Raw genomic sequence first — 23,105 nt, 5'->3', positions numbered from 1 at the left:
AGAACACAGCATATGTCCTACTTATAGGCCACAAGGTGGTAAGTGAGATTTGGTTTCATAGTATTTTTTAGATCTTTTCTCTGACTTAAGTTGAAGGTTTGATTTTACCTCACTTTTAAGTTTTTTTTTTTTCCCTATATAGGTGTTTGATCCTTTAATCTGTCTTAATTTATGTTATTGTCTAATATTTTTATGTTTGAAAAATATTACATTGTCAAGTCGTTAATGATTTTTTTATATAAAGGTTCAATTATAAATGTATATATTATTTATTTTTATAAAAAAAGTGTCTTCATTCATGCCCTATACGAATTCAGGTTCTGCAGCCTCCATTAAGAAATAAGGCGTATTTTCTTTAAGTCTGATTTATTCTATTTATATACGTGGAAAGAAGAAAATATATCCCATATGATGCTGACCAAGAACCATATTCCTCACTATTCTCGCAACTATTGCAAATCATTTTTAAACACTTTTACATAACTACATGCCGTATATTATCTTAATTTTATTAATTATATCACATCCCAGTAAGGTGGAACCACCTTTTCCAATAATATCTTCAAATTAAATCAAGCTGAATTCTATATTTAAATTTACGGCTTAAACAAACTATTCTTGACATGTATATATATTAAAAAACTAAACTTTACATAGTTTTATATTTGTCATTATAAATAACTAATTTATTTTTTATATTAAAAAATAAATAACATTAAATGAATAACATTTACGAGGCTAGATATAAAATAAAAGAATTATAACCTTTTTTTTTTTTAAAAACATTTTCCTATTTATAAATGATATAATATTTTAAAATATCACAAAAGAAATAAATATTAAGTTTTAAAAATATTTTTATTCTAAATGTGTAAATAATTTTTACATCATATATATTTATTTTCCTTATAATATATGAATTTTGTACTCTTTTAATCCGTAGGATTTTTTTGGTTTTTACATGATCGGATGATATTTGGTATATCATAGATCAGTATGATATATAAGACCATACATATGGTGTTATGTATCTTGATGGCAATTCATATGGGGTTATATGTTGTGGGATTATACATGTATCTTGATGACCATATATAAGTTTTATTTTTTCAAAATGTGATTTTTTGCATCATGTAAGTTCACACGGTGTTATATATATTGAGATCTATAGTTGAAATATCCTTTAAATATTTCATTTATTTACTTATTTTTTTTATAAAAAAATTTAATAACAAAATCATTTCAATTTATCATTTAATCACTTATGAAACTTTAACGGACAAATCAAATTAGTAAGATTTTAAATTAGACCAAAATAGATTAAAAAAATCACCAAAAATTATAAAATGAATACATTAAAAAGGATAGCTGGCCTGTTACTGTTTATTTCCATAAAATAATTATTTATTTTTATTAGTTTCTTAACAAAATTTTGAAACCAAAATAGATTAAAAAAATCACCAAAAATTATAAAATGAATACATTAAAAAGGATAGCTGGCCTGTTACTGTTTATTTCCATAAAATAATTATTTATTTTTATTAGTTTCTTAACAAAATTTTGAAAATGTTTCGAATGCATGCATTTAGACGTCCCAAGTACTTTCCATAGTGCCAATTATGTAGCTCTTCAGACAATGGATGTGTGATTAGATTAAGACAGCAAATGCCCTTTAATACATTGTTAACTTATTTTTAAGTCTACAGATGATAATTTGAACGAAAATCAATTTTTATATGTCAATTATATACTATAAAATTTCAAATAAAAAAAGTTGGTCTGTTATTGAATTGTCCCTATTATCTTCTCTTTCTGTCTGTTATTACATACTAAATTCATATTTATTTTCTCTCTCTCTCTCTATATATATAATAAATCACAATTAAAAGAGAAGGTGTTAACAAATAAGATATATATTGATTAAAAACTGAACATATTAGGATGTGTTAATTAATTAAAAAGAACTTTAAAGAATACTTTCAAAACCTAGTACAAGCGCATTAGTAATATTGCTGGAGTTTTGCAAAGTTACACATTAACATTCCAAACAAAACAAGAGGGGTGTTCAAAACAAAATCCCTTTTTTTCCCTTGGAAGGTTCTTTTAAATAGGGTAGTTACAAAACAAATCTGAACAAGAGGGGGGCTCAATTAAGCTTTGGAGATTGTGTCCTATGTGATAGAGCTCAAATAAGCACATCACATATATTTATCACTTGCCAAACTCCACATAGAGTATGGAATATTTGCAACTTTTGATTTGGAATTATCTCCTTTCATCAAAATTCTCTAAAGGAACATTTTACCTATTGTCTATGCTTTAACAAGGAGGGAAATAAGTTATGGAAATGTGGGTATCTATCACTTGGTGTATATGGAAGTAGAAAAACAATATTACCTTTAATCATGAAAAGGTTGATTCAAAGAACATACTAACTTTAGCACAATTACATATTTGTGCTTGGATGAAACACAAGGTTCCTTAAGTAAGTTTTTCTTACTCAAATTGGATCCAATGTCCAATTGAATGCATAAAATTGACAACAAAGTAAATATACTTATCTTTCCATCAGATATGATTCAAATTCGTTAGTTATATTTTAAAGTATTTCCTCTAAGTTATTTATGTGGGGTACCTCTATTATGAATGTGGTGATATTTTTAGTTCTTTTGACCCATTTTTTGCCTTCTATAATTGTGTATAATTGTACCTCGTAATAGTGATTTTTTCATAACATTCCATCGAATAACTTTGTCTAGATATTATTTTTTAGAGGTTAGGTTTGTTCTTGGGAAGTCTATTGGATTACTTGGAACTCATTGAGATTGGTGAACAAAGACAAGGGTTGTAGTCGACATGGTTGCTGCTGTTTTAGAAAATACACCTTGAAAAAAATTTACGGGTGAGCACATTAGAAAAGCAAAGATTTTCTCCCCTACTTATATATAAGTACTTTTTGATTTCAAGGAAAGTATTGGCAGATAGAGTTTGTACGTTTGGAGATTATTCGAAGGCAATTCTAATAGATTGTAAGAATTTGTTGTTTATCATTGTTTTCATATTGTCTTTTTACTTCAATGTAATTTCAGTTGGAAGAATGTTTTTCCGTTTATGGACTGCATAATCCTAGAAATTCTCTTTATATAAGGGTTACACATATAAGTTTTGTACATGTGACCACAAAAACAACACATACAATGATAAATCATTAGAATACATTTCTGACATAAGATAATGTATATAAAATAAAACAATTTTATTAACAATCCAAGACAAACATACAATAATGATATAGGTCACACATATATCTATACATCAAAGGATATATTCAATAAAAGGAATATTGATTGGTGTCTTCTAGAATATTTATATTAAGTATGTACTACCAGATATTAACATCTTATCTCCAAGACTTGAATTTATAGAAAAACCTAAAAATCATAGATCATGATATGTTCATTACAATATGTTCACACATTTACATGTCACGATGTATAAGAACTCCCTCTTCACTTCTCATCAACTAATATATTAATATATGTGACTTAGATTATCGATGAAATATAGAGATCTTTGTTACCACATATGTATAAATACTTAATATACAAATAAAACAATAAGTCACAAAATCATCCCAAATATGTGACATAAATTAATTTTGAGAATATCTAATGAGAATTATTTTTTTAATTAGGTTAAAATTCATTTATTTAAACTAATGATGGCAAAAATATTTTAAATATTTTAATATAAATAAAATAATATACGTAGGTATATGATAAAATTGTGAATTATATGTATAAAAAAATTATTAAATAAAAATTAATTAATTACTATATTCATTAAATTAGATACTATAATATATATTAAATAAATTATTAATATTTAAAGTTATTTTTATTATTAATAAATATTTTTTAATTAATATCTAATTAATTAACTATCAAGATTTTAGCTATTTAACTTGTATATATGTATTATATAAAATAAACTAAATTTGCATATAAAACAAGGATAAATACGTTTTACATGGATTAATCATAAGTTATTATTTTTATAATATTATCTTAAAAATCTTAAAAATGATAATAATTATAATTTTTAATTAATTAATAATATAAAGATAAAAGTTTATCATAGAAGTCTTTATACATATAGTATAGTGATGAGATTGGTAAGAACCTTTGTTGTGAGATTTTATTTGATTTTGTTTGGTGAAATTCAATAAGAGGGAAGTATCCTTGTTGGGTCCTCTCATCTTTAACCTGACTTGATTGATAGTTGATATAATGCATGGATCGATACTATATGTCTCCTTACTGTGTATCTCCTTTTAACAAATATTTTATACGGGATATAAATTCAACACTGTTAAATATGTTTTAGTGATTATAAATAGAATATAATTTATTTTCTAGTCTTTTAAAAGTATTTTTTTTAATTTATTATTTATACATTTTTTGGTAAATTTATTATTACAATACAGTTATAATTATAAATAAATAATATTTTTTCTTTCTTTATTTTTAAATATGATTACGTCTATGTGTAAAATTATATTATTAACAATTTTTTTCATTTATTTTCTGGTCTTTTAAAAGTATTTTTTTCATTTATTATTTATACATTTTTTTGGTAAGTTTATTATTACAAGACAGTTATAATTATAAATAAATAGTATTTTTTTTCTTTATTTTTAAATATGATTACGTCTATGTGTAAAATTATATTATTAACAAATTTTTTTTTATCTCCCAACATGTAACTAGAATAAATAATATAACATGATGAAAAATGAATTTCTTATATATGAATTGTTTTCAGTAAATAAACAAAGATTTATGGATTAAAATGCAAACCATTTATTTTGGTTTTTTTTTCATCATCCTCTGTGCCCTTGTTTGTTTTTTTATCAAAAAAATTTGATAATTTTGAATAGGTGATTTTTGGTGGATTTATGTTTAGTTAATTATTTCCTAAAATCTTATGTGTGTGTAAGTGGTGTGAGGGTGATGTGTGTGAATCATAAAATTTGATAGGTTTAATTTCATAAATTGGGATTTTTACTTGTGACGTGTGAGTTATGTAATTATTACGTGATACTTAATTATATATAGCCTTATACGAAGAATATAATCTTATAATTGTTTCATATGCAATCTTTTTAACATAAACCTAGTAATAACTTATGTAGATAAATACATGTATAGGTCATTAAATGGTTTTTAAATTATTTATATTAAAAAAGTTGCCATAAGTTGTTTAAGTAATCACCTTAATAATCAACTTTTAATTGTACATGACTTATTCAACTAACTTTTAATCAGTAGGGTGAGTTAGCTAATTTAATTCACTAAAAATGATTGAGTGGTTTATAATTTAATTTATAAAAGTGTGTTGCATAACATGTCAATTTTAAGTACTGATCATTTGAACTTATTAATATAGTTTTAGATTAATAAGTGTGGATTAATTAATACAGTGTTCTAAAATTTGTTTCTCAATTATGTATTTAATGTCCATTATTTGTGTCTTAATTTATAGGGTAAGGAAATCACTACAAGAAAATTATTAAATAAAAATTAATTTAGAAATCAAAATAATTAGTTATTATTGGATTAAATTAGAGACCATCTTATAAACTAAAAAAATTATTGATAATCAAAGTAGTTTTTATTATTAATAAAAATTTATAAAATGGTTTTTAAATTGGTATCTAACCATTAGCTACCAAGGTTTTAGTTACTTACTACTTTATATTCTAAATTAGTTTCTATTAATCTTTTAGAGACTAATTTAGAATCTAAAATATTAGTCTTTAAAACTTAAGTAGCTAATTTAGATATAAAATTTAAAATTATTTTATATTTTTTTAATAATAGAAAACACTTTAGATATGAATAATTTTTTAGTCTTTAAATTAGTATCTAATTAAGTTAATATAATAACTAATTATTTTTAATTCCTAAAATTTGATTACTATTTATTAATTTTCTTGTAGCTAACTAATAAGATATGCTATTTTGATATAAGATAAATTTTGTAGAAACACACAATATATATTGGTTGTAAGTTGATTTAATTTTTAGAATCTAAACAAATCTAAAGTTGTTATATTAACTTTTGTTGAACTTTACATATGTATATATACTTTAAAATATTTTGGTTAATGTAGGTGGGGTTCGCAGGACCGAGTTTATGACTTGGCACCCGGTCCAAACCGACCGACACCCTGAAGATCATTATGTCTAAATAGGATTAACAAGACTAATCAGCGATCAAACACCAATTAATGCACTCCTAAGCATGATCCAACTCTTTAATCCGGTCCAATAACAAATGACCCATGATAATAATATAAATAAACACATATTCCAAGAATCAGGTACGTCATTATATAGTACTCAAAGCACCGATCGAATACTGAATTCTTACTTGAACGTCAGAATGTCTTTTGCAGGTATCATTCAAGCCTAGATTTCACGAGACCAAGAGACAATGTGACGAAAGAAGAAGGAAGAGTTTATACAGAGAAAAAGATGAGAGGAAGTACATACCGTCCGACCGAGGAGTAGCTCAAATCGTTCTCTTATCCTAACCCCGTTCAAGAATATATTTATACTTAGATAAAACTCATGCCTTACATTAACATTATTATTATTGCTATTATTATTATGTTGATACAGTATTTTTACTCTAACTATTCAAACTATTTTCAACTTTTGAAAATTATATATACGTGCTAGCGCATTCGTTTTGAAAATATAAGGGATAGACGTCTTTCTTAAATTTTTTTTTATTTCCCTTCAAATTCATTTCTCTAAATAATTTTATAATTTTGTCTTTTATTTAATAAAGGTTATATTATGTTAAACATTAATGTATACACTATTTCTAATTTTTATTTTCAATTAATGTATGAACTTTATATTTTATCTAAAATCGAAAAGATATCAGCACAGTTGAAATTATTTATTTGTTAATTTTATTTTATACCCTTATTTATAATTTGATATTATTAGTTTTTATATGAATTAAATTTTTTTCTTTAATTACTTCTTTAGAGAATATATACTTTTTTACTGTATCATGTGTTGCATTGTGTGAATTTTTAAAGGAAGATTAATCAATTTACACTAGACGTGAGTTTGGAAAACAATTTTTTATATACTTTTTCAGTATAGTATTTATAATATATCTCAACTTTACTAACTTTTTCCAAATCAAACCCTATCTCAATCAATTCAAATTTCTTTGTCCAAATATTGATTACAACTCAAAATTCATATAACATGTTTAACTATTATATCATTAACATTATATATAACAACTATAAGTTTAGCCTATTTACATTTCAACAAAATCTTATGAAGTTTTAAAATAATAAGATATAACGTAGCTTTTAGTTTATAACATCACAAACAATTCCATCGCTTCCAAATAATATTAATCAATGAAAGCAACAGTTTAACTACAATTCACATAACTTTATAATTTTGTATGTAGCAAAAATTTGAGTGACCATTAAATCAAATTCTCTTCCAAATGCAAACTTAGAGTTTAGTGCACTAATTTTAATTATACTAGAAAGTATATCAAATTTAATAAGTTAGTTTAGTTTTTATGGAATCTAAACTCTAAAAAAGAGGAAAAGTTAGGAATATTCTAAGACTTCTTAAATAATTTTGTCGAAATCAAATCTAATAAACAATCAGGTTATAAACCTTTTATTCATAAAAACACTTCTCTTCACATTATATCTTCATGCAAAACAAAGCATCCATGGTCAAAATCATTCTACAACATTCTAATACTAAAATATATGGACAAAACCTCAATGCATTATTATAAGAATGCTTACGTTGTTCTTTACTAGAAAAGTAAAATTTTAATTTTTAAAACATAAGAATAATTTAAGGAAAGTTTAGATGAGTTATAATGGTGATTATCATCATTTGTTGATGAGTGTATAATACTGAATAAACAGTGAGTCCCAAGTGTATAATAATACTGAACAAAAAGGTATAAAAACTGTGAGAATGGAATTTACAAGCATGAAAATGATCCCTGGTCTTATCTAGTGGTCTAGGAGCAAAGCATGTGAAGTTGGTGATAATTGCTTACCTACTTCTCTTATTCAAGCATTGTGCGAACCAGAAACTGCAAGTCTATAACTATGATTATTATCATCTGTGATTGTTCTGATAAGATGCCAATGGACAAAGAATAGGACAAAACATAACAGTAAATTTAAGAAAAAGATGTCAAGATGCATGCATTAATATTCCACTGTGTTTAAAACAGGAAAATGCTGATTATCAGGAGATTTCCTACAGGAAACTGCACGAAACAGACATGGCATGTTATTTCAATGTTGTGGAGCAATAGAATCAATAACAAGATTAACAAATAACTGGATCTTAAAATATTAGTCATTGTCTAATTTCATTGTGCATACAAAACATTTTATTAGTAAGAGACAGACACTAGTTTCGATCGTTTGTACCCCTTGTAGGATTAGTGTACAGTTTCTTGTATTTTGTTTCCATGTGAAAAATATTTGGGGAAGGAAGAATATCAGCAAAACGTGAAAAGTGTATGAAGAAATCCTTGTTGTGGTGGACCTAGTGAATGTTGTTGTGGACCATTAATAATATTTCGTGTGATTTGAGGTGAAGCCTCCACCACTGATGTTGGCGCAGAACAAAGATTACACCAACATATGTACGGTAACCTTTTAAGACTAGCTCCTACCACAACCTTGTGGAATTCCATCTTGATCTTCACTTCCACTGGTGCACCATGCATGCAGACTTTAGTTTATAAAACCACTCAAACATCATTCAGGAATGTATTGTTCTCTTATTTATTCATAAACCATCATATATTATATATAATACTTATTATTAAACATCAACTAAATATTAAAACATTTAATAGATTATAAATAAATGCAAATCTCACTTTAAAAGTTGATTTTATGAGATTGAGTTAGACTTAAAGTTCAATTCTTAATATAATATCATAATTATTTAGAATTTATCTTAATGAGTATTTTTGAGTAGAATTTATCACCTGCTGTAGAACTTATAAATCAATTTTATGAAATTTAATTAAACTTAAAATCCATTTCTTGATACTTATTTTAAATGCGATTCAATTTTAAACTCCTTATTTATTCTTGTAAAGTCTTTACTTAACTTAAATTCATACTAAATATATAAAGGGAAAAAAAAATATTATCCGACTACTACATGTGGTAGACTAGCATTACTCTTCTTTTGAGATCTCAAATCTTTTTTGTCTTTGTACACTACAAGAAAATTATGAAATAAAAACTAATTTTAAAGGAAAAAATAATTAATTACTATAGTAACTAAATTAGAAACCATTTTAGAAACTTTTTTTTTTCTAAATGAATTTATATTATTGTTAAATGGTTTCTAAATTGGTAACTAAACTTATATACCAATTTAGAAACCAGTTAACAATAATAGAAATTAATTTAGAAACCAAAATTTTTTGTGATCTCTAAAATTGACTCTAATTTAGTAACTATAGCAACTAATTATTTTTTGTTTCTAAAACTGATTTTTATTTCATTATTTTCTTGTAATGGTAGATTGCACCGGAGTGGTAATGAAATTTTGTAGGCATATAACAAAATAATAAAAATAAGAAACTTTTATGTAAATAAAGATTCATATATACAAATTTCAATTTTAAAGTAAAAATAATTTAAAAAATGTAATTTTTTAAATAACAAAGTTAATTTTTTTTATAATATTTTAATTTATGGACTCAGTGTTAAAAATACCTTTAAACTAACATGATGAGCTAAGCACTTCTCTTATTATGTAACCAAAGTAGACGATTTGAAAATATTCATAATGATGCAACTCAAAGTATATTTAATATATATATATATATATAAGAATAGGCGACTTCTTTGCTTTATTTTTAATTATTTACATTAAATAATAACTATTTTTTATGTTTTATTTTTATTATGTTTAATGAAATAGAATTAATAGAATATACTAACGTTCACTCTATTCAAATATTAACTTAAACTTAACATCAACACTTACTTATCATCTACAAATACTATATAATTTATTGTTAATTATTTGAGGTGTCAGTTTAGCTGAGATGTCAAGTTAGATAGTCATGTTTAATTTGAAAACTTTAAAAAAAAAATAAGTTAAATAAAGTGAAAAGTATAGAAAATGTTTATCAAAAGTTAGTGAGCAATGTGATCAGTGTGATTTAAATTATATATTTTTAATTAATAAAAATATAAAATTATAAATTTACACTCCTATTAAAAATTGTTAAAAAAATAATTTTATTGATTTATCTACAAAATTAAAATATTATTTTCAATAAATTAATTTAGAAAAAAATAGAATTATGTGAAATTGGGAATTATGATGGTAAGAAAAATTGTTCATGTTCTATTTAAATAGAAATTAAAATATTATTTTCAATAAATTAATTTTTGGAAAAAATAAGAATTATGTGAAATTGTCAATGATGGTAAGAAAAGTTATTTAATGTTTTATTTAAATAAAAATTTAAAATTTCTAAAATATTCAAAATATAAAACAAATATAAATTTTAATTACTTAATGTTTTATTTAAATAAAAATATAAAATAAATAAAATTTGAGTAACACAACAAAATTTGAGTATGAGTTTGAGAATGATGGCTTTTGGGGCTCGCCTTTGCTTCCTCTTCCTTTTGCTCACATCTGCACTCATGTCTTCTGCAACCAAAAACCCCATAGGTGTTTTTATATCATTTCAACTCAAACTAAACATTATTATAAAATCATATTCTCTTAATTATAATAATTTATTTCGGAAATTCAAATCTATTGTCTAAAATAAAATTTATTTTTCTTTCTCTTCCATTCTTCTTTATTTACCTAATTTGAAAATATAAATTTCGAAAAGTATAATATTTTTAACAGGGGACCTGAGTAGCCAGTACAAATTAGACTACGCAGGCACAGGGGCCAATCATAAACATGATCCACGCCGACCTCCCAGTGAGTGCTATTTTCTTACATTTTTATATTTTAATGAAGCCCTGCTGCTAATATATTCGCTTTTTTTACTCAAATTATCTTATGCACATAACATTAATGTTCTTAGATAAACAAATAAGAAAAAAAATTACTAGAATCACATTTTTTTTACACACTCTATCTGTAATTGATTCAAGTTTATAAAAAAATAAAAAATTGAATGGATCTCACGTTTTATTTAACAATCATGTATCATAATAATTGTTCGGTTTTCAATGAATATCAATCTTGATAAGTAATTAAATTAAATACTAAAGTAGAGTTTAACTATCAATAATTTTTTAGTTTCATAATAAATAAAAAAATAGTAGTAATGTTTTTTTTTACGTGGAGATGTCCATACAATATTATAAAATGCGATCCTCTCAGTATTAGGTCGAATCCCGAACCAAGAAACTTGTAAATTTAATAATTTAAAATTATTACATTTCTTTAGCACAAACTTATTTAGGGAAAAAAAATCTCTTTATTTTCCAAAGTAAAATGGTAAAAATTAACAATCTCTGTATTTTTATGTTTTTAATAGATGATTCTATAGACGTCTGGTTGAGTTCTAAAGATTGAAAGTATATATAAGAATTCAAATCAGATGTTCATATTTGTTTTCAATTATATTTAAGTAGAAAAATATATATTTGAGAGAGTGTTGCTGACACTTTTCTCCATAAATTGTATATTTGACTTCTATTTTTTTTTGGTACATTTGTATAAGGAAAAAATAAAAGTGTGATGTAATTTGGGTGATCCTTTTGCAGGTTACAGAAGGATGCAGATGAGTGAAGAGGATTTTGAAGTAAACAAAACCTAAACGGAAACATGATCCATTCTCTCCTCTTCCCATTTGATGAGTGAATATCCTGTAATACAACTATCCAAAAATTTCATTGAGTTTATTTGCTTATTCTCATTGAGTTATAATCATGTTCATGAAATGATAGTGATAATAAATTATCACCATGATAATAAAGCATAAGCCATTTATGAGAACAATTACTATATATGATGATTTCGGTAAATAAAACTAATAGAAACTTTAAAAAAATCTCTTAACTTTTAACAGTTTCTTTACCAGCAGAGTTGGATATATTCCACACAAAAAAACAGAACTTTTGAAACTAGGAATTTTTTTATATTTAGATTTTAAATTAGTTCACGTGAGAAAGTTTTAGTTTTAGTGTTAGTTAGCAGCTAAACTTTTTTATATTTATCTTAAAATGATCAAAGTGTAAGTACTTTTTTTTAAGAATAAAGATATTTCTTTTATTTTTCTCACGTGTCCGAATGACATATATTAACGTATGTGATCATTCTGTACTTTTTAGTAGCCATGATGTTTTCCATCAAATAAAAAAAATTGTTGGCAACTTCGCCTTTATCACATTATTACACGGTTACTTATTTGAAGATTGGACTATGTAGTTGTGTGTATAGTTCATTTAAAAACATTTTTTGAAATTTTTGTAATGAGGTAACTTGATTACTATGATAATATCAAACAGTTTTACATTTTTGCACACACAAAACTTCTCAGATTCATGAGCTTCAGCATATATCTTCTCCACTATCAATCACAACAGCTACGATTTTAAGACTCCAGTAGTTCGAACAGAAAGTTTGAAATTATAAATTCGAAAGAAAATATAATACCTGCTAAGATTTTCTGCAGTAAAAACTGCATAAATGCCAAACATACGATTTTCCACTTCGCTGAACCAAATTTGAAAAACGAAACAACTACCTCTGGCATGGAACATTCTACGGTGCCTAAGCACGCTCCAAGTCATTTCACAGAAAAATCTAGATCAGAAAAAAAATCCAAATTGCTCTTTTCCACATACTCCAGAACAGCAAAATTAGAGCAGTGGTAAAGAAAAGGTGATGGGTTATTAAACAAAAGTACTCTGTAGTGGGATAATTTGCTTATCAACGCCAGATAATCCACTTGTAGGTTTATGTTGAGTAAGGCCATGTTTGGATAGAGAAAAAAGTAAATCCCTCCCATAAACTAAAGTTAAATTGTACTTATCAGACAAACTTAATTATTTTTTAAAAAATTTCATTATCTTGTAAGTTAAATCCAAAGAAGGCCCGAAGGAAGTTAAGATCCATCCCGTACAACTTAGTACAAAAAACCTAAAAAAAGAGCATATTGCTTTCCTTCGCCGATGCAATGCTTGTAAGTTGTAATATAGACGATATGATCAAAATATAAAATGACAAATACATAGACAAAGCAACATAATTCTACATACATATTCGAATCCAGATAACCTCAAAGACAGAAGAAACTACAAATTCACCAATTCATTGACTAGAACGCAACAATAAAAACATACTTGTACTAACGCTAAATTTGTAATTAACACAGAACTACGTCGAAGATCTGAATAAAAACGAAAGAAAACCGTTGGTATCATCAGACGAAACCAGCTTTATTTCACTTAGAATATAAAAAGCCGCAAGAACAGTAGCAAATCAAGACAAGCAGCAAGTAAAACAAACTGATGCATTCATCAATCCAACAGCAAGTCAAACTATATACATAGAGATATAATACTTATATATATATCTATAATATATACTGGAAGAGCACTATAGCGAGTCCGAAATGGAGATAGCTTATGAATTTGGAAACCTTACGATACCACAAGCCAGTAAGGAGTTGTTTGGATCAGTAATCCACTCGATAATCGCTGTAATCGTCGCGCGCAACATTAGCAGCGACGTCGTTCTCGACCCTCTCCGCGATTTTGTCCTCTTCGTATTTAAGTCCCTCCTCGAGAGCAAGCCCACCGAGAGCTCCAGCAACAGCGCCAACCGCGAGGCCAGCGCCTAGGCCCATTTTGGAAGACTTGGGCTTGGGATCGTAGGAGGTGGAATAATCAAGCGGAGCGGAAGGCCCACTGGGCCCAGCGTAACGGTCGAAGAAGGGTCTCGGAGGAGGAGGAGGAGGGGCACCGGAATAGTAACCGGGATAGTAAGAAGAGTTATATGAATCGGTGTAAGAGGTGTAGGAGGGGTATGGAGAGGGTGGTGGAGAAGCGGAGTGGGAATATCCCCTGTAGAAGACTAAATTAGGGTTAGAGTTAGGGGTGGGGAATACGAAATTAGGGTTGGGGTTAGGGTTGGGATTGGGATTGGGGTTTGGGTTATGGTTAGGGTTGAGGTAGTCTAGGGATTGGAATTGGGGGCGGCCGAGGAGGCCAAGTTTGAGGTGGATCTTGCCGTGGGGGCGGCCAGAGGGGCGGGAAAGGGGTAACTTGCGGAGGCGCGTGGAGTCGTTGAGGTCGTGGAGGTCCTTGAGGGGCAGGCGGAGGGTGGCGACGAGGGGTTTGAGGGTGTCAGAGGGTTTGGAGTGGAAGATCTCGAGGGTGAGGAAGGAGTCGTGGAGGGGGAGAGGGAGGGGGAGGGCAAAGCGCTCGTTCCAGACGGGGGAGGTGTTGCCGGAGTCGTCGGATTTGGTGGCCAGACGGCGTTCGGGGTCGACCCAGAAAACGACGTAGGGCTTGAGATCGCCGTTCTTCCAGTTGACGTTCTTGAGGTGCTTCGCCGCCACGATGGTGAGGTCCAGATCCACTGATTTCGACGGTGGGGGACGCGATGACGCCATCTTTCTTTCTTCTCTGTGCGCTTCTCAATAGCAACAACAAGTCTCAGTACTCAGAAAAGGACCAGAACAGAATTTTTGTGGAATATGTTATTGTTTATGTTATTTTCGTTTTAACTTTTAATCCATCTTTCGCTATCCACTGTTTGTTTACTCAACATCGATACATGTTTAGATATAAAACGGGGTCCATTAACAAATTAAAAAAAAAAGTTGAGACTTGGAGGATTTTGGAATTGAGGGATGGATTTATGTTGGAGGAAAATAATGACTTTCAGAGGAAAGAAATTAATAAGTAAGGTTGTTTCAATTAAGAGGAAAAAAAAGGGAACAAAGTGAGTTGTTTAAATTAAGAAAGAGTAAATGGAAAGTGAATTTTGAGGATGAGAAATTTAATTGATGAAATTGTAAAATTAAATATTGTTTGTGTGGTTAAAAATAATTTAAAATAAAATATGATTATATGCTTTTACATGAAACTACCATATGATTATAACATTATTCATTATTTTTGTAAGGTTTATGAACTTAATTAAAAATAAATAAAATTATTTATCATTGTGATACAAAATTGTTTAAAATTGATTTTGATAAAATTAAATAGAATTGGAATAAAAAAAATTGTAAATACTTAAGGAAAGTTGTAAATTTTATAAAAGTTAATAAAATAAGCTAAAATTGGTGTAAAGTTAAATCAATATTATTGTATAAACTCAAAAAAAAATACAATTTATCTAAAAATGTATAAAAAATTATAAATTAAAATTAAATTAATATTGATAATTTTATTCCTATTACTTTTATAAATTCATTATTTTTATTATTATTAACACTACTTACCTTTATATAAACACAACAAACTTAAGTCCCTTAAGATAACTTTAATATGGTCAATTACACATTTGAGCTATTTCATCATAGGGTTAATTGAGGAATTTGGATTTAAATTGTTCTTCACCTCAACTATTAAGCGATGTGGAGGCATACATGAATAAGTCCTTTAGTTAGAGGTTAAGAAAATGAGAGTTCGTCTTTGTAATCACCTTTTCATCCTTATAAACAGAGTCAATGTTCTGACTTTAAGTCGGTTGAGATAGCATCACTAACACATCTAAAATATTGTCAACTTTAGAGTTGAGAGTTTCATCACAAATTTATCCTTAAAAAACGTTTTGAAAGATTAAGGGATGAAGTTATATTTAAATTATTTTTGACATCAACTCCTAATTAGAAATTGCAAAACAGGTCAATCCGCCTATTTTGGCCAGACCTGCATTGGTGTAAAATAAAAATGGTACAAATTTATCTACACCAAAAATGAATAGTTTTATTAAGGTTATAGATATTATTAGATAAATTAAAATTTTAATATATATATATATACAAATATTTCAAATAAAATTAATTGGAAATATATTATTAAATATATAATATTGAATATGCGTTTTTTATTCACTAAATTGTGTATTTGTACCATATTTTTAATCAATCTTCTTCTATTTATCCCACATCAAATTTATTAATATTTCTAAAAAATATATTCATACATAATATTAATGTTATTATTAGTATTATTTAATAAAGAAAATAGTACTAAAAATATACATTATTTGATACACAAATAAAATTATAACATGTAATAGAATTATATCATATAATAGAATTATATCATATATATAATAATAATACGAATTGTTTATTCATATAAGTTTCTTTTGCTAGTAATAATTAGATTTAATTAACTTTTTAATCTATAGAGATAATTTGTTCTAATGATTTTTAAAAAAATTAATTTGATTTTTTTTTTAAATTAACATAAATAACGTTAAGAGGTGTTGTTCAGAGGTGATGATGTGACATACAAAAATTATGATATTTATTTGTCTCCACATACAATTTGGTTTCTTGCAAATTTTCATTCATTTCCAAAACCATGATTATATGATTTTAAACAATTATGGACATTAAACCTAGGAAAGTATTTAACCTTTTTTTAGAGTGGGTGGCGTTGAAGAAAAAAAAGGCCATAGAACTTCATAAAGAATGATCAAATTACATATATTTTTAAAAAATTAAGATGAAATTATTTGTTTTTAAAATCACCAGACTAAATTCACTATTATACATTAATATATAGGGATAAAAAGGTAATTATATGATGTTAATTAATTTAAATATATATATATTTTAAAACTAAACTAGCTTGACATTTATGCGTATGCATGACCTGCTTGTTTTTTTTAATTTAATTAAGAACCTAATTTTAATTTATTATTAAAATTTAATAGCTAATTTTGTATACAATAATTTTGTAATAAATTTTAATAGAATACGTATTATTGTTAAAAAAACATGAATAATAATACAGTTTGTTGTTATATAAAAAATTGTGTTTTGTAAAAAACAATTTTATATTAAAACTTATTATAATTACATAATTATAAAAGGAATAATTATTCATATATCAAAATTACCATTTCAACATTTTTAATATAATTATCTTCTTAGTTACTAATAATCGTGTAAATACTAGTTGATACAATAATTGATTATTATTCTTAATATGTTTTAGGTGGTATTATTAGATAGATATGGAGATTTGGGTGATAAAATAATGGAAGTGTAAGAGAGTAGTCAGAATAGAGAAGAGAAAGTGGTAATAATGGGTTAAGGCGAGTGGAGGGTAGAATGGTCTGTGCATATTTCACAATTTTAACATTTTCTTTTCCCAGACGCAACAACCAAAGTGAAACTTTGTAGTTGAGTCGAATCGTGTCGTGTGGGACATCACATTCATTTTCATTCATTGGTACAATCCAACGCCATTTTTCATGTGCCAACGCCGAGATCGCCATTACTACAACACAGACAAGTACCAAACACCACGAAGGAGTGGGTGCATTCCCTGCTTCTTCACTCAGACAACAGTTAAAGTGTAAAATCCCTTAATACTACAACCCAGATTTTCGTTCCCCCCAGTGGGGAAAACAGAAAAAAATAAAGGAAGAAAAACATGTCGGAGGCTTTGATCAATGGATTGGCCGGAGCTGGAGGAGGGATCATTGCTCAGCTCATCACATACCCACTTTCAACTGTACGAATACGGTTTCAAAGTCGTTTTCTTTTTTACTTTTTCGTTGAAAAAATTCGTCTGGGTCGTTGTGTAAGGTTTCTAAGATTTAATTTTTCCGACGTGATCTATAGGTAAACACTCGTCAACAAACCGAGCGTGATCCGAAGAGAGCGACGAGGAATCAAGGTGCCCTCGAACGAATGTGCAAGGTTAGCGAGGATCACACGACTGTTTAGCTGAATTTAATTGTGGTATTGGTTTGCTGTGGCGATGGAATGAAAGAAGGTGTTTGTGATTGTGTTTATGTGTAGGTTGTAAAAGAAGAAGGGTGGGGACGATTGTATGGAGGCTTGACGCCATCTCTAGTGGGTACCGCTGCGTCTCAGGTGAGCTCATTTTAGCACGTGTTTGGTAATATTGCTATTTTTTTTTGTAGTTCTGGATTGGATAGCTGAATCCGTGAGAAAACTAAAATTATGAGTGATTGATGGGGATTTATTTTGAGGATGTTATAGTCAACATACATGTGTTAACACCCAAGATGACTGCAAGATTAACAAGGTTTTGAAAATCTATATGAGACTTTGATTTTGACTGCAACTTTCATGTTTTTGGGCTCTTTGCGACCATATTGTGACTGCATTTGCTGCAATGTCCAGGATCATGATCAAAACTGTGTCTGTGACCAAAACTTGAAACCTGGATGGTTAATGCCAAACGAAAGCAGTTTAATTGGTTTCTGTATTAGCTGCTTTCCTGGATGAAATATAATAGAAGTTTGACTCTAATGAACTGTGTTTGAAACTTTGATGTAATCATGTATTGGAAAGCCAACAGGAGAGTCAGTCATAGATTCAGAGGATTCATGCTTGTGTAGTTCTTATTCTCTGACTTTCTCCCTATAGAGTTAAGAGTTGTCAAACACTCAGTTTGATTGTTTGGAGGCTTGATAATATAGGCAAGTAAAAACCAGTTACTTCTCCAACTATCAACTATCTCGTATGATTATTGACTAATAGAATTCACACCCATTGTTTCAGATTTATGGTACTATTGATTTTGGTAGAATTAATTTTAATCCATTGAATGTGATTGAAACGTGTGTCTAAATTAGTCTCAGCCGCAAATTGTTTATTTTAACACATGCCACTGCATGGGAAATTGATTATTGTTGTAAACCAAAATTCTATTGTTTGATGTTGATGGTCTCTAGTCTAGCTTACTATCTTTTTAAAAAAGGATGGAAATTTTCCAACTATCCTTAGTTCCTGCGTGATATACTCTCTGGTAACTTGCTTGTTCAATGTTCTAACTTAGGTTTCAAGGTTTTAATATCTCACAATTTTATTGTACAGGGTGTTTACTATTATTTCTATCAAATATTCAGGAACATGGCTGCAGAAGCTGCGGTACAGAAAAAGAAAAAGGGTGTCGGTGATGGATCAATTGGGATGCTCTCCTCTCTCCTCACTGCTGCTTTATCCGGGTAGTTTACTTTGTCTTAGTACACAAACCCATTTCGTTCTACTCTGTTATTACCCCAGCAAATATAAGTTCTTGTTAAGCTTTTCTTACAGCTACGGCTGTTAATTTTCCATATGTAGTTCTGAAGGCTCTATTTCGACATTTCTCAAATTTGACCTTGTAAAAGAACTACTGAATTGACCTTCCTATAATAAAAGCACAAACTGTTAAATGTCGATTATGTTGGTAGAAACTAATGATTATGAATTGTCTCACTGTCTCAGTACTCAATTGTAGTGGTATTACCTAATTGATAAATCTTTATGTAGGTGTGTTAACGTGCTCTTGACAAATCCCATTTGGGTAGTTGTTACCCGTATGCAGGTAATTTGCATTTTGTAATTCATCTATTGTTTTCTGTTTTTTACGCTTTCCTTTCTCTTGTTGCTTATCCTAGCCCTTGTTTGTCTTGTTTCTTGGTATACTCTAATCATTATAATGAAATAGTTAATACAGATTAACTTCTGGGAGAACTTCCTTTTCTCCTAATTTTTTTTCTTTTGTATATGGTTATTTAGAATGTAGATAAATTATTAAGACTATTATTGAGGATTTTATTTCCTTTCTAATAAGCTAAAACATTTTCATAAGTAATCAAAATTGTAAGTAGATAAACTTGGAAGAGAAGTGATGATAACTTTGAATGCTTGACTGGACTTCATAAAGTTTAAAGCTTTCATGGATTTGGGGACTATTTGGGAACATTGTAACGGACACAAGATTATTAGATTATTTTGTTGGTTTAAGTTGTTTCATTTCAGTATATAATACATGGTCTGTCATTGATTTTGTTTTACTATTTGTATTTGTCAAAGTAATCAAAATTGTGTTCTCTTGTAATTTAGAATAATAAATGATGATAAACAAGAGCTGTCTCTCTCTCTCTCTCTATCCTTTGATTTTCTCCTGCCCGACTTCAGCTAGTAAGTCTTGGATTCTGATTTTGCTATTATTTTTACTGTTCAGGCACATAGAAAAGGGTCGAACCATGCACCTGATGAGGGTTTGTTAGTTGCCACTGAGCAAGCAATTATTCCTGCAGTTGAACCTCTTCCTTATGGAACTAGCCATGTGGTAAGTAAAGTCTATATTGGAATCTTAAGTCATTTAGAGAAGTTATGCTAGCTTGGCTAGTCTGACGTGATAAAATGTTTGCAAAACTCATCTTACAGTCTTGTTTCATATGCCGAGTTTTTATATTCGAGTTAAAATAGAGTGTCCGATAATATTCATACAAATTGATTGATGATTTATGATAATCATGGTTTTCCCTCCTTCCATAATATGCTGAGTTTCACTAGTCCTGATAATGCTTGGGGACTCCTGATGACACTTTATACTTCTCAAACCCTCTTGTTTCCTTTTATGTGTAATTTTTTAATACAATTTTGCAGATCGAAGAAATCTTTGATGAAGCTGGTATTCGGGGTTTCTGGAAAGGTGTATTACCATCATTGATCATGGTATGTTGGAAGTGAATCTCTTTCATGCTTAGGGAGTATTACTAATCGGTTTCTCTTTAACTCAGGTAAGCAATCCTTCCATGCAATTCATGCTGTATGAAGCCATGTTGTCAAAGTTAAGAAAAAGAAATAATAGCAACAGGGTAACTGCGTTACAGGTATTATGTCATTTCCCCAATCTACATAAAATCTCTTTTCAGTGATGTCATTTCCATATATTTTCTCTTATATTGCCTTGTTACTATATTGTTATTGAAATCTCCCTATGATGCTAGATATTTCTTCTTGGAGCTTTGGCTAAGCTTGGAGCTACTGTTGTAACTTATCCTCTTCTAGTTGTAAAGGTATACAATAATAGCTTTCTCTCTTGGTTGTGATTGTGCAAGTATATCATATAGTGTGACTGGTTATAAGTTGAAATTATCTAAACTTGCTTTCAACGTGAAGGCCTTCACTTTATATTATTAATGATATTTAAGTAATTATAAGCTGTGATTATCCGTGGGTATGCACACTTTACTATCCAATGGATATCCGTTTAACTATCCATTTTCAGTCAATTGATGGTTTTATCTGTGACAATGACTGAGAATATTATCTGTGAGAAATGCCTTTCTCAATTTCTTACTTCATATTTTGTTCCCTCAGGCGAGGCTCCAGGCTAGACAGGATAAAACAGGAGACAGGAGACAGCATTACAAAGGTATAAGTTATGATGATATTTTGTTTTACCTCGTTTATCAAGAAAGGTTATAACTTATGAGCATTTCTTATAGAAACATGCATTATGTTGTGGTACAAGTTAATTGAAAACTAAGTTTGAACTTTTAGAAATTTTAATCTTTTCTTCCTTTGCTCTCTAAATGTGCATAATTTTCTTTAAATTCAGGTACTTGGGATGCTATTATTAAAATGATTCGCTATGAGGGGTTGAATGGGTTTTACAAAGGTATGGGAACAAAAATTGTACAAAGTGTGCTTGCTGCTGCTGTTATATTCACTATAAAAGAAGAACTGGTTAGGGGGGTTCACTTCTTGCTTGCCAAGGAAGCTGCCAAAACTGTAAAGCAAAAGCGTGTGTGATTGATTGGAGGCCACAAGCTTGATCAAGATTTCGTTTACCATCTTCAGTTAGCAAATTAGTTAAAATGGTAGTAGGGGAACTAAAGTGATTCAAACAATATATTGATTATTTTTATCAGGTAGTTTCCTTATAGCAAATTCATGTCATGATCATACACTGGATTCATTGATTCATTCCATGAACAAAGCAGGGTTTTAGGTTTGAAGTATGCTGCTGGAATGGAACAGAAATTCATTTTACTAATGAGTATCACCATTTGATGATTTCGTTGGTAGCTGAGTTTTAGATCAAAATTCAATTCAACTGGAACCATTTACAATTCTCATTCATTATCAGATAACAAGTCCTTGGCATTTGGCAATGTCGAAATCTGCATTTTTATCATCCTGCCATATGAATAATTACCAGGTTCGTACCAACAAGCAGCCAGTGGACAAAAATTTAGTATCAATGCGTATGATATCATACTTTTTCTTTTCAGAAGTGTAATTGTATGAAAGTCAACATGTTGGATCAATCACAGCCAGAAATTACATTGGATCATCCAAACATATTTGTTTTAACTTAATCCTCCTCATTATACACGACAAAGTAGATCACTTGTGTGATCAACTCACGTTTAGAGTAGATGAAATCGTGAATTCATTATCAGTTTGATAAGCCAGTGATGTTCATAAGTATTCATTACAGGAACTTTTTTTCATAAAAAAAAATACTTTTAAATTACACAATTAAAAAGTCATTTTTTCATAAACAAAAATGATAAAGTGAAAATTTTCATATTATGGATGCATAATGAAATTATGGGGTGTAAAATAAAATCATCCCATACAATAGTGAATTGTGTGGGCCCATTTGTAAATTGAGTGACATGAGGGGTGTTTGAAAAATATTTCTCAAACAAGAAGAGAAAAATGTTGCAAAAGATACACGGATCCTGATCAACAATATGGTTGACACTATGGATGGAAAATAAATGTGGAAATACACTGGTTTCTGTGTCTTTAAAACGGCAAATGCTCCCCGCACCATATTAATTCCAACATGCACCCAACCTATTATTAAAAATGACCAAAAATCCCTTCAAAATGACAAAAATAACCTTAAATAAAAGGATGATGTAAATAAAAATTAATTCTATAACCTTTTATCCAACAATATTCTGAATTTGGATATCCAGAACATATTTTTAAATTCCGGAAACTTTTATCCTGCATTTTCAATTTTGTGTTCAAGATTTTTTTATTCAGAATATATTTTT

General features: G+C 28.5%; 2 protein-coding genes across 4 annotated transcripts; one reads left to right on the top strand and one right to left on the bottom strand.

Moving 5' to 3' along the window:
- Positions 1 to 13,504: 13,504 nt before the first annotated feature.
- Positions 13,505 to 14,794, bottom strand: LOC137815040 (Calcium-dependent lipid-binding (CaLB domain) family protein). The gene has a single exon (XM_068618061.1). The coding sequence runs from the start codon at positions 14,701 to 14,703 to the stop codon at positions 13,765 to 13,767; it is 939 nt and encodes a 312-aa protein (XP_068474162.1). The 5' UTR covers positions 14,704 to 14,794; the 3' UTR covers positions 13,505 to 13,764.
- A 2,542-nt stretch (positions 14,795 to 17,336) lies between these two features.
- On the top strand, positions 17,337 to 22,118 carry PXN (Mitochondrial substrate carrier family protein). 3 transcript variants are annotated; one of them, XR_016515099.1, is made up of 11 exons: positions 17,337 to 17,794; positions 17,905 to 17,982; positions 18,085 to 18,159; positions 19,129 to 19,259; positions 19,567 to 19,621; positions 20,264 to 20,371; positions 20,692 to 20,737; positions 20,826 to 20,918; positions 21,036 to 21,104; positions 21,409 to 21,463; positions 21,650 to 22,118. XR_016515099.1 is itself a non-coding variant. In XM_068618088.2 (11 exons), exons 1-11 carry the CDS (start codon positions 17,714 to 17,716, stop codon positions 21,841 to 21,843), a joined length of 1,008 nt encoding a protein of 335 aa, XP_068474189.1. In that variant the 5' UTR covers positions 17,337 to 17,713; the 3' UTR covers positions 21,844 to 22,118. The 3 variants fall into 3 exon arrangements, 2 of the variants coding, with proteins under 2 accessions (XP_068474189.1, XP_090150536.1); XM_068618088.2 differs by having other exon boundaries at positions 20,692 to 20,760; XM_090294410.1 differs by having other exon boundaries at positions 17,338 to 17,794; positions 19,161 to 19,259; positions 20,692 to 20,760.
- The last annotated feature ends 987 nt before the right edge of the window (positions 22,119 to 23,105 follow it).

Source organism: Phaseolus vulgaris, chromosome 1, assembly GCF_051622355.1.
Source record: "Phaseolus vulgaris cultivar YP4 chromosome 1, ASM5162235v1, whole genome shotgun sequence".
Taxonomy (NCBI): domain Eukaryota; kingdom Viridiplantae; phylum Streptophyta; class Magnoliopsida; order Fabales; family Fabaceae; genus Phaseolus; species Phaseolus vulgaris.
The sequence above is the reverse complement of the archived record's forward strand: the minus strand, read 5'-3'. Positions and strand labels throughout refer to the sequence as shown.

Bases quoted from the DNA above. Each gene is read 5' to 3' on its own strand.
- LOC137815040 (XM_068618061.1), bottom strand. From the start codon at position 14,703: ATGGCGTCATCGCGTCCCCCACCGTCGAAATCAGTGGATCTGGACCTC.
- PXN (XM_068618088.2), top strand. From the start codon at position 17,714: ATGTCGGAGGCTTTGATCAATGGATTGGCCGGAGCTGGAGGAGGGATC. The intron at 17,795-17,904 runs GTACGAATACGG...CGTGATCTATAG, and splicing joins TCACATACCCACTTTCAACT to GTAAACACTCGTCAACAAAC. The intron at 19,622-20,263 runs GTAATTTGCATT...TTTACTGTTCAG, and splicing joins TAGTTGTTACCCGTATGCAG to GCACATAGAAAAGGGTCGAA.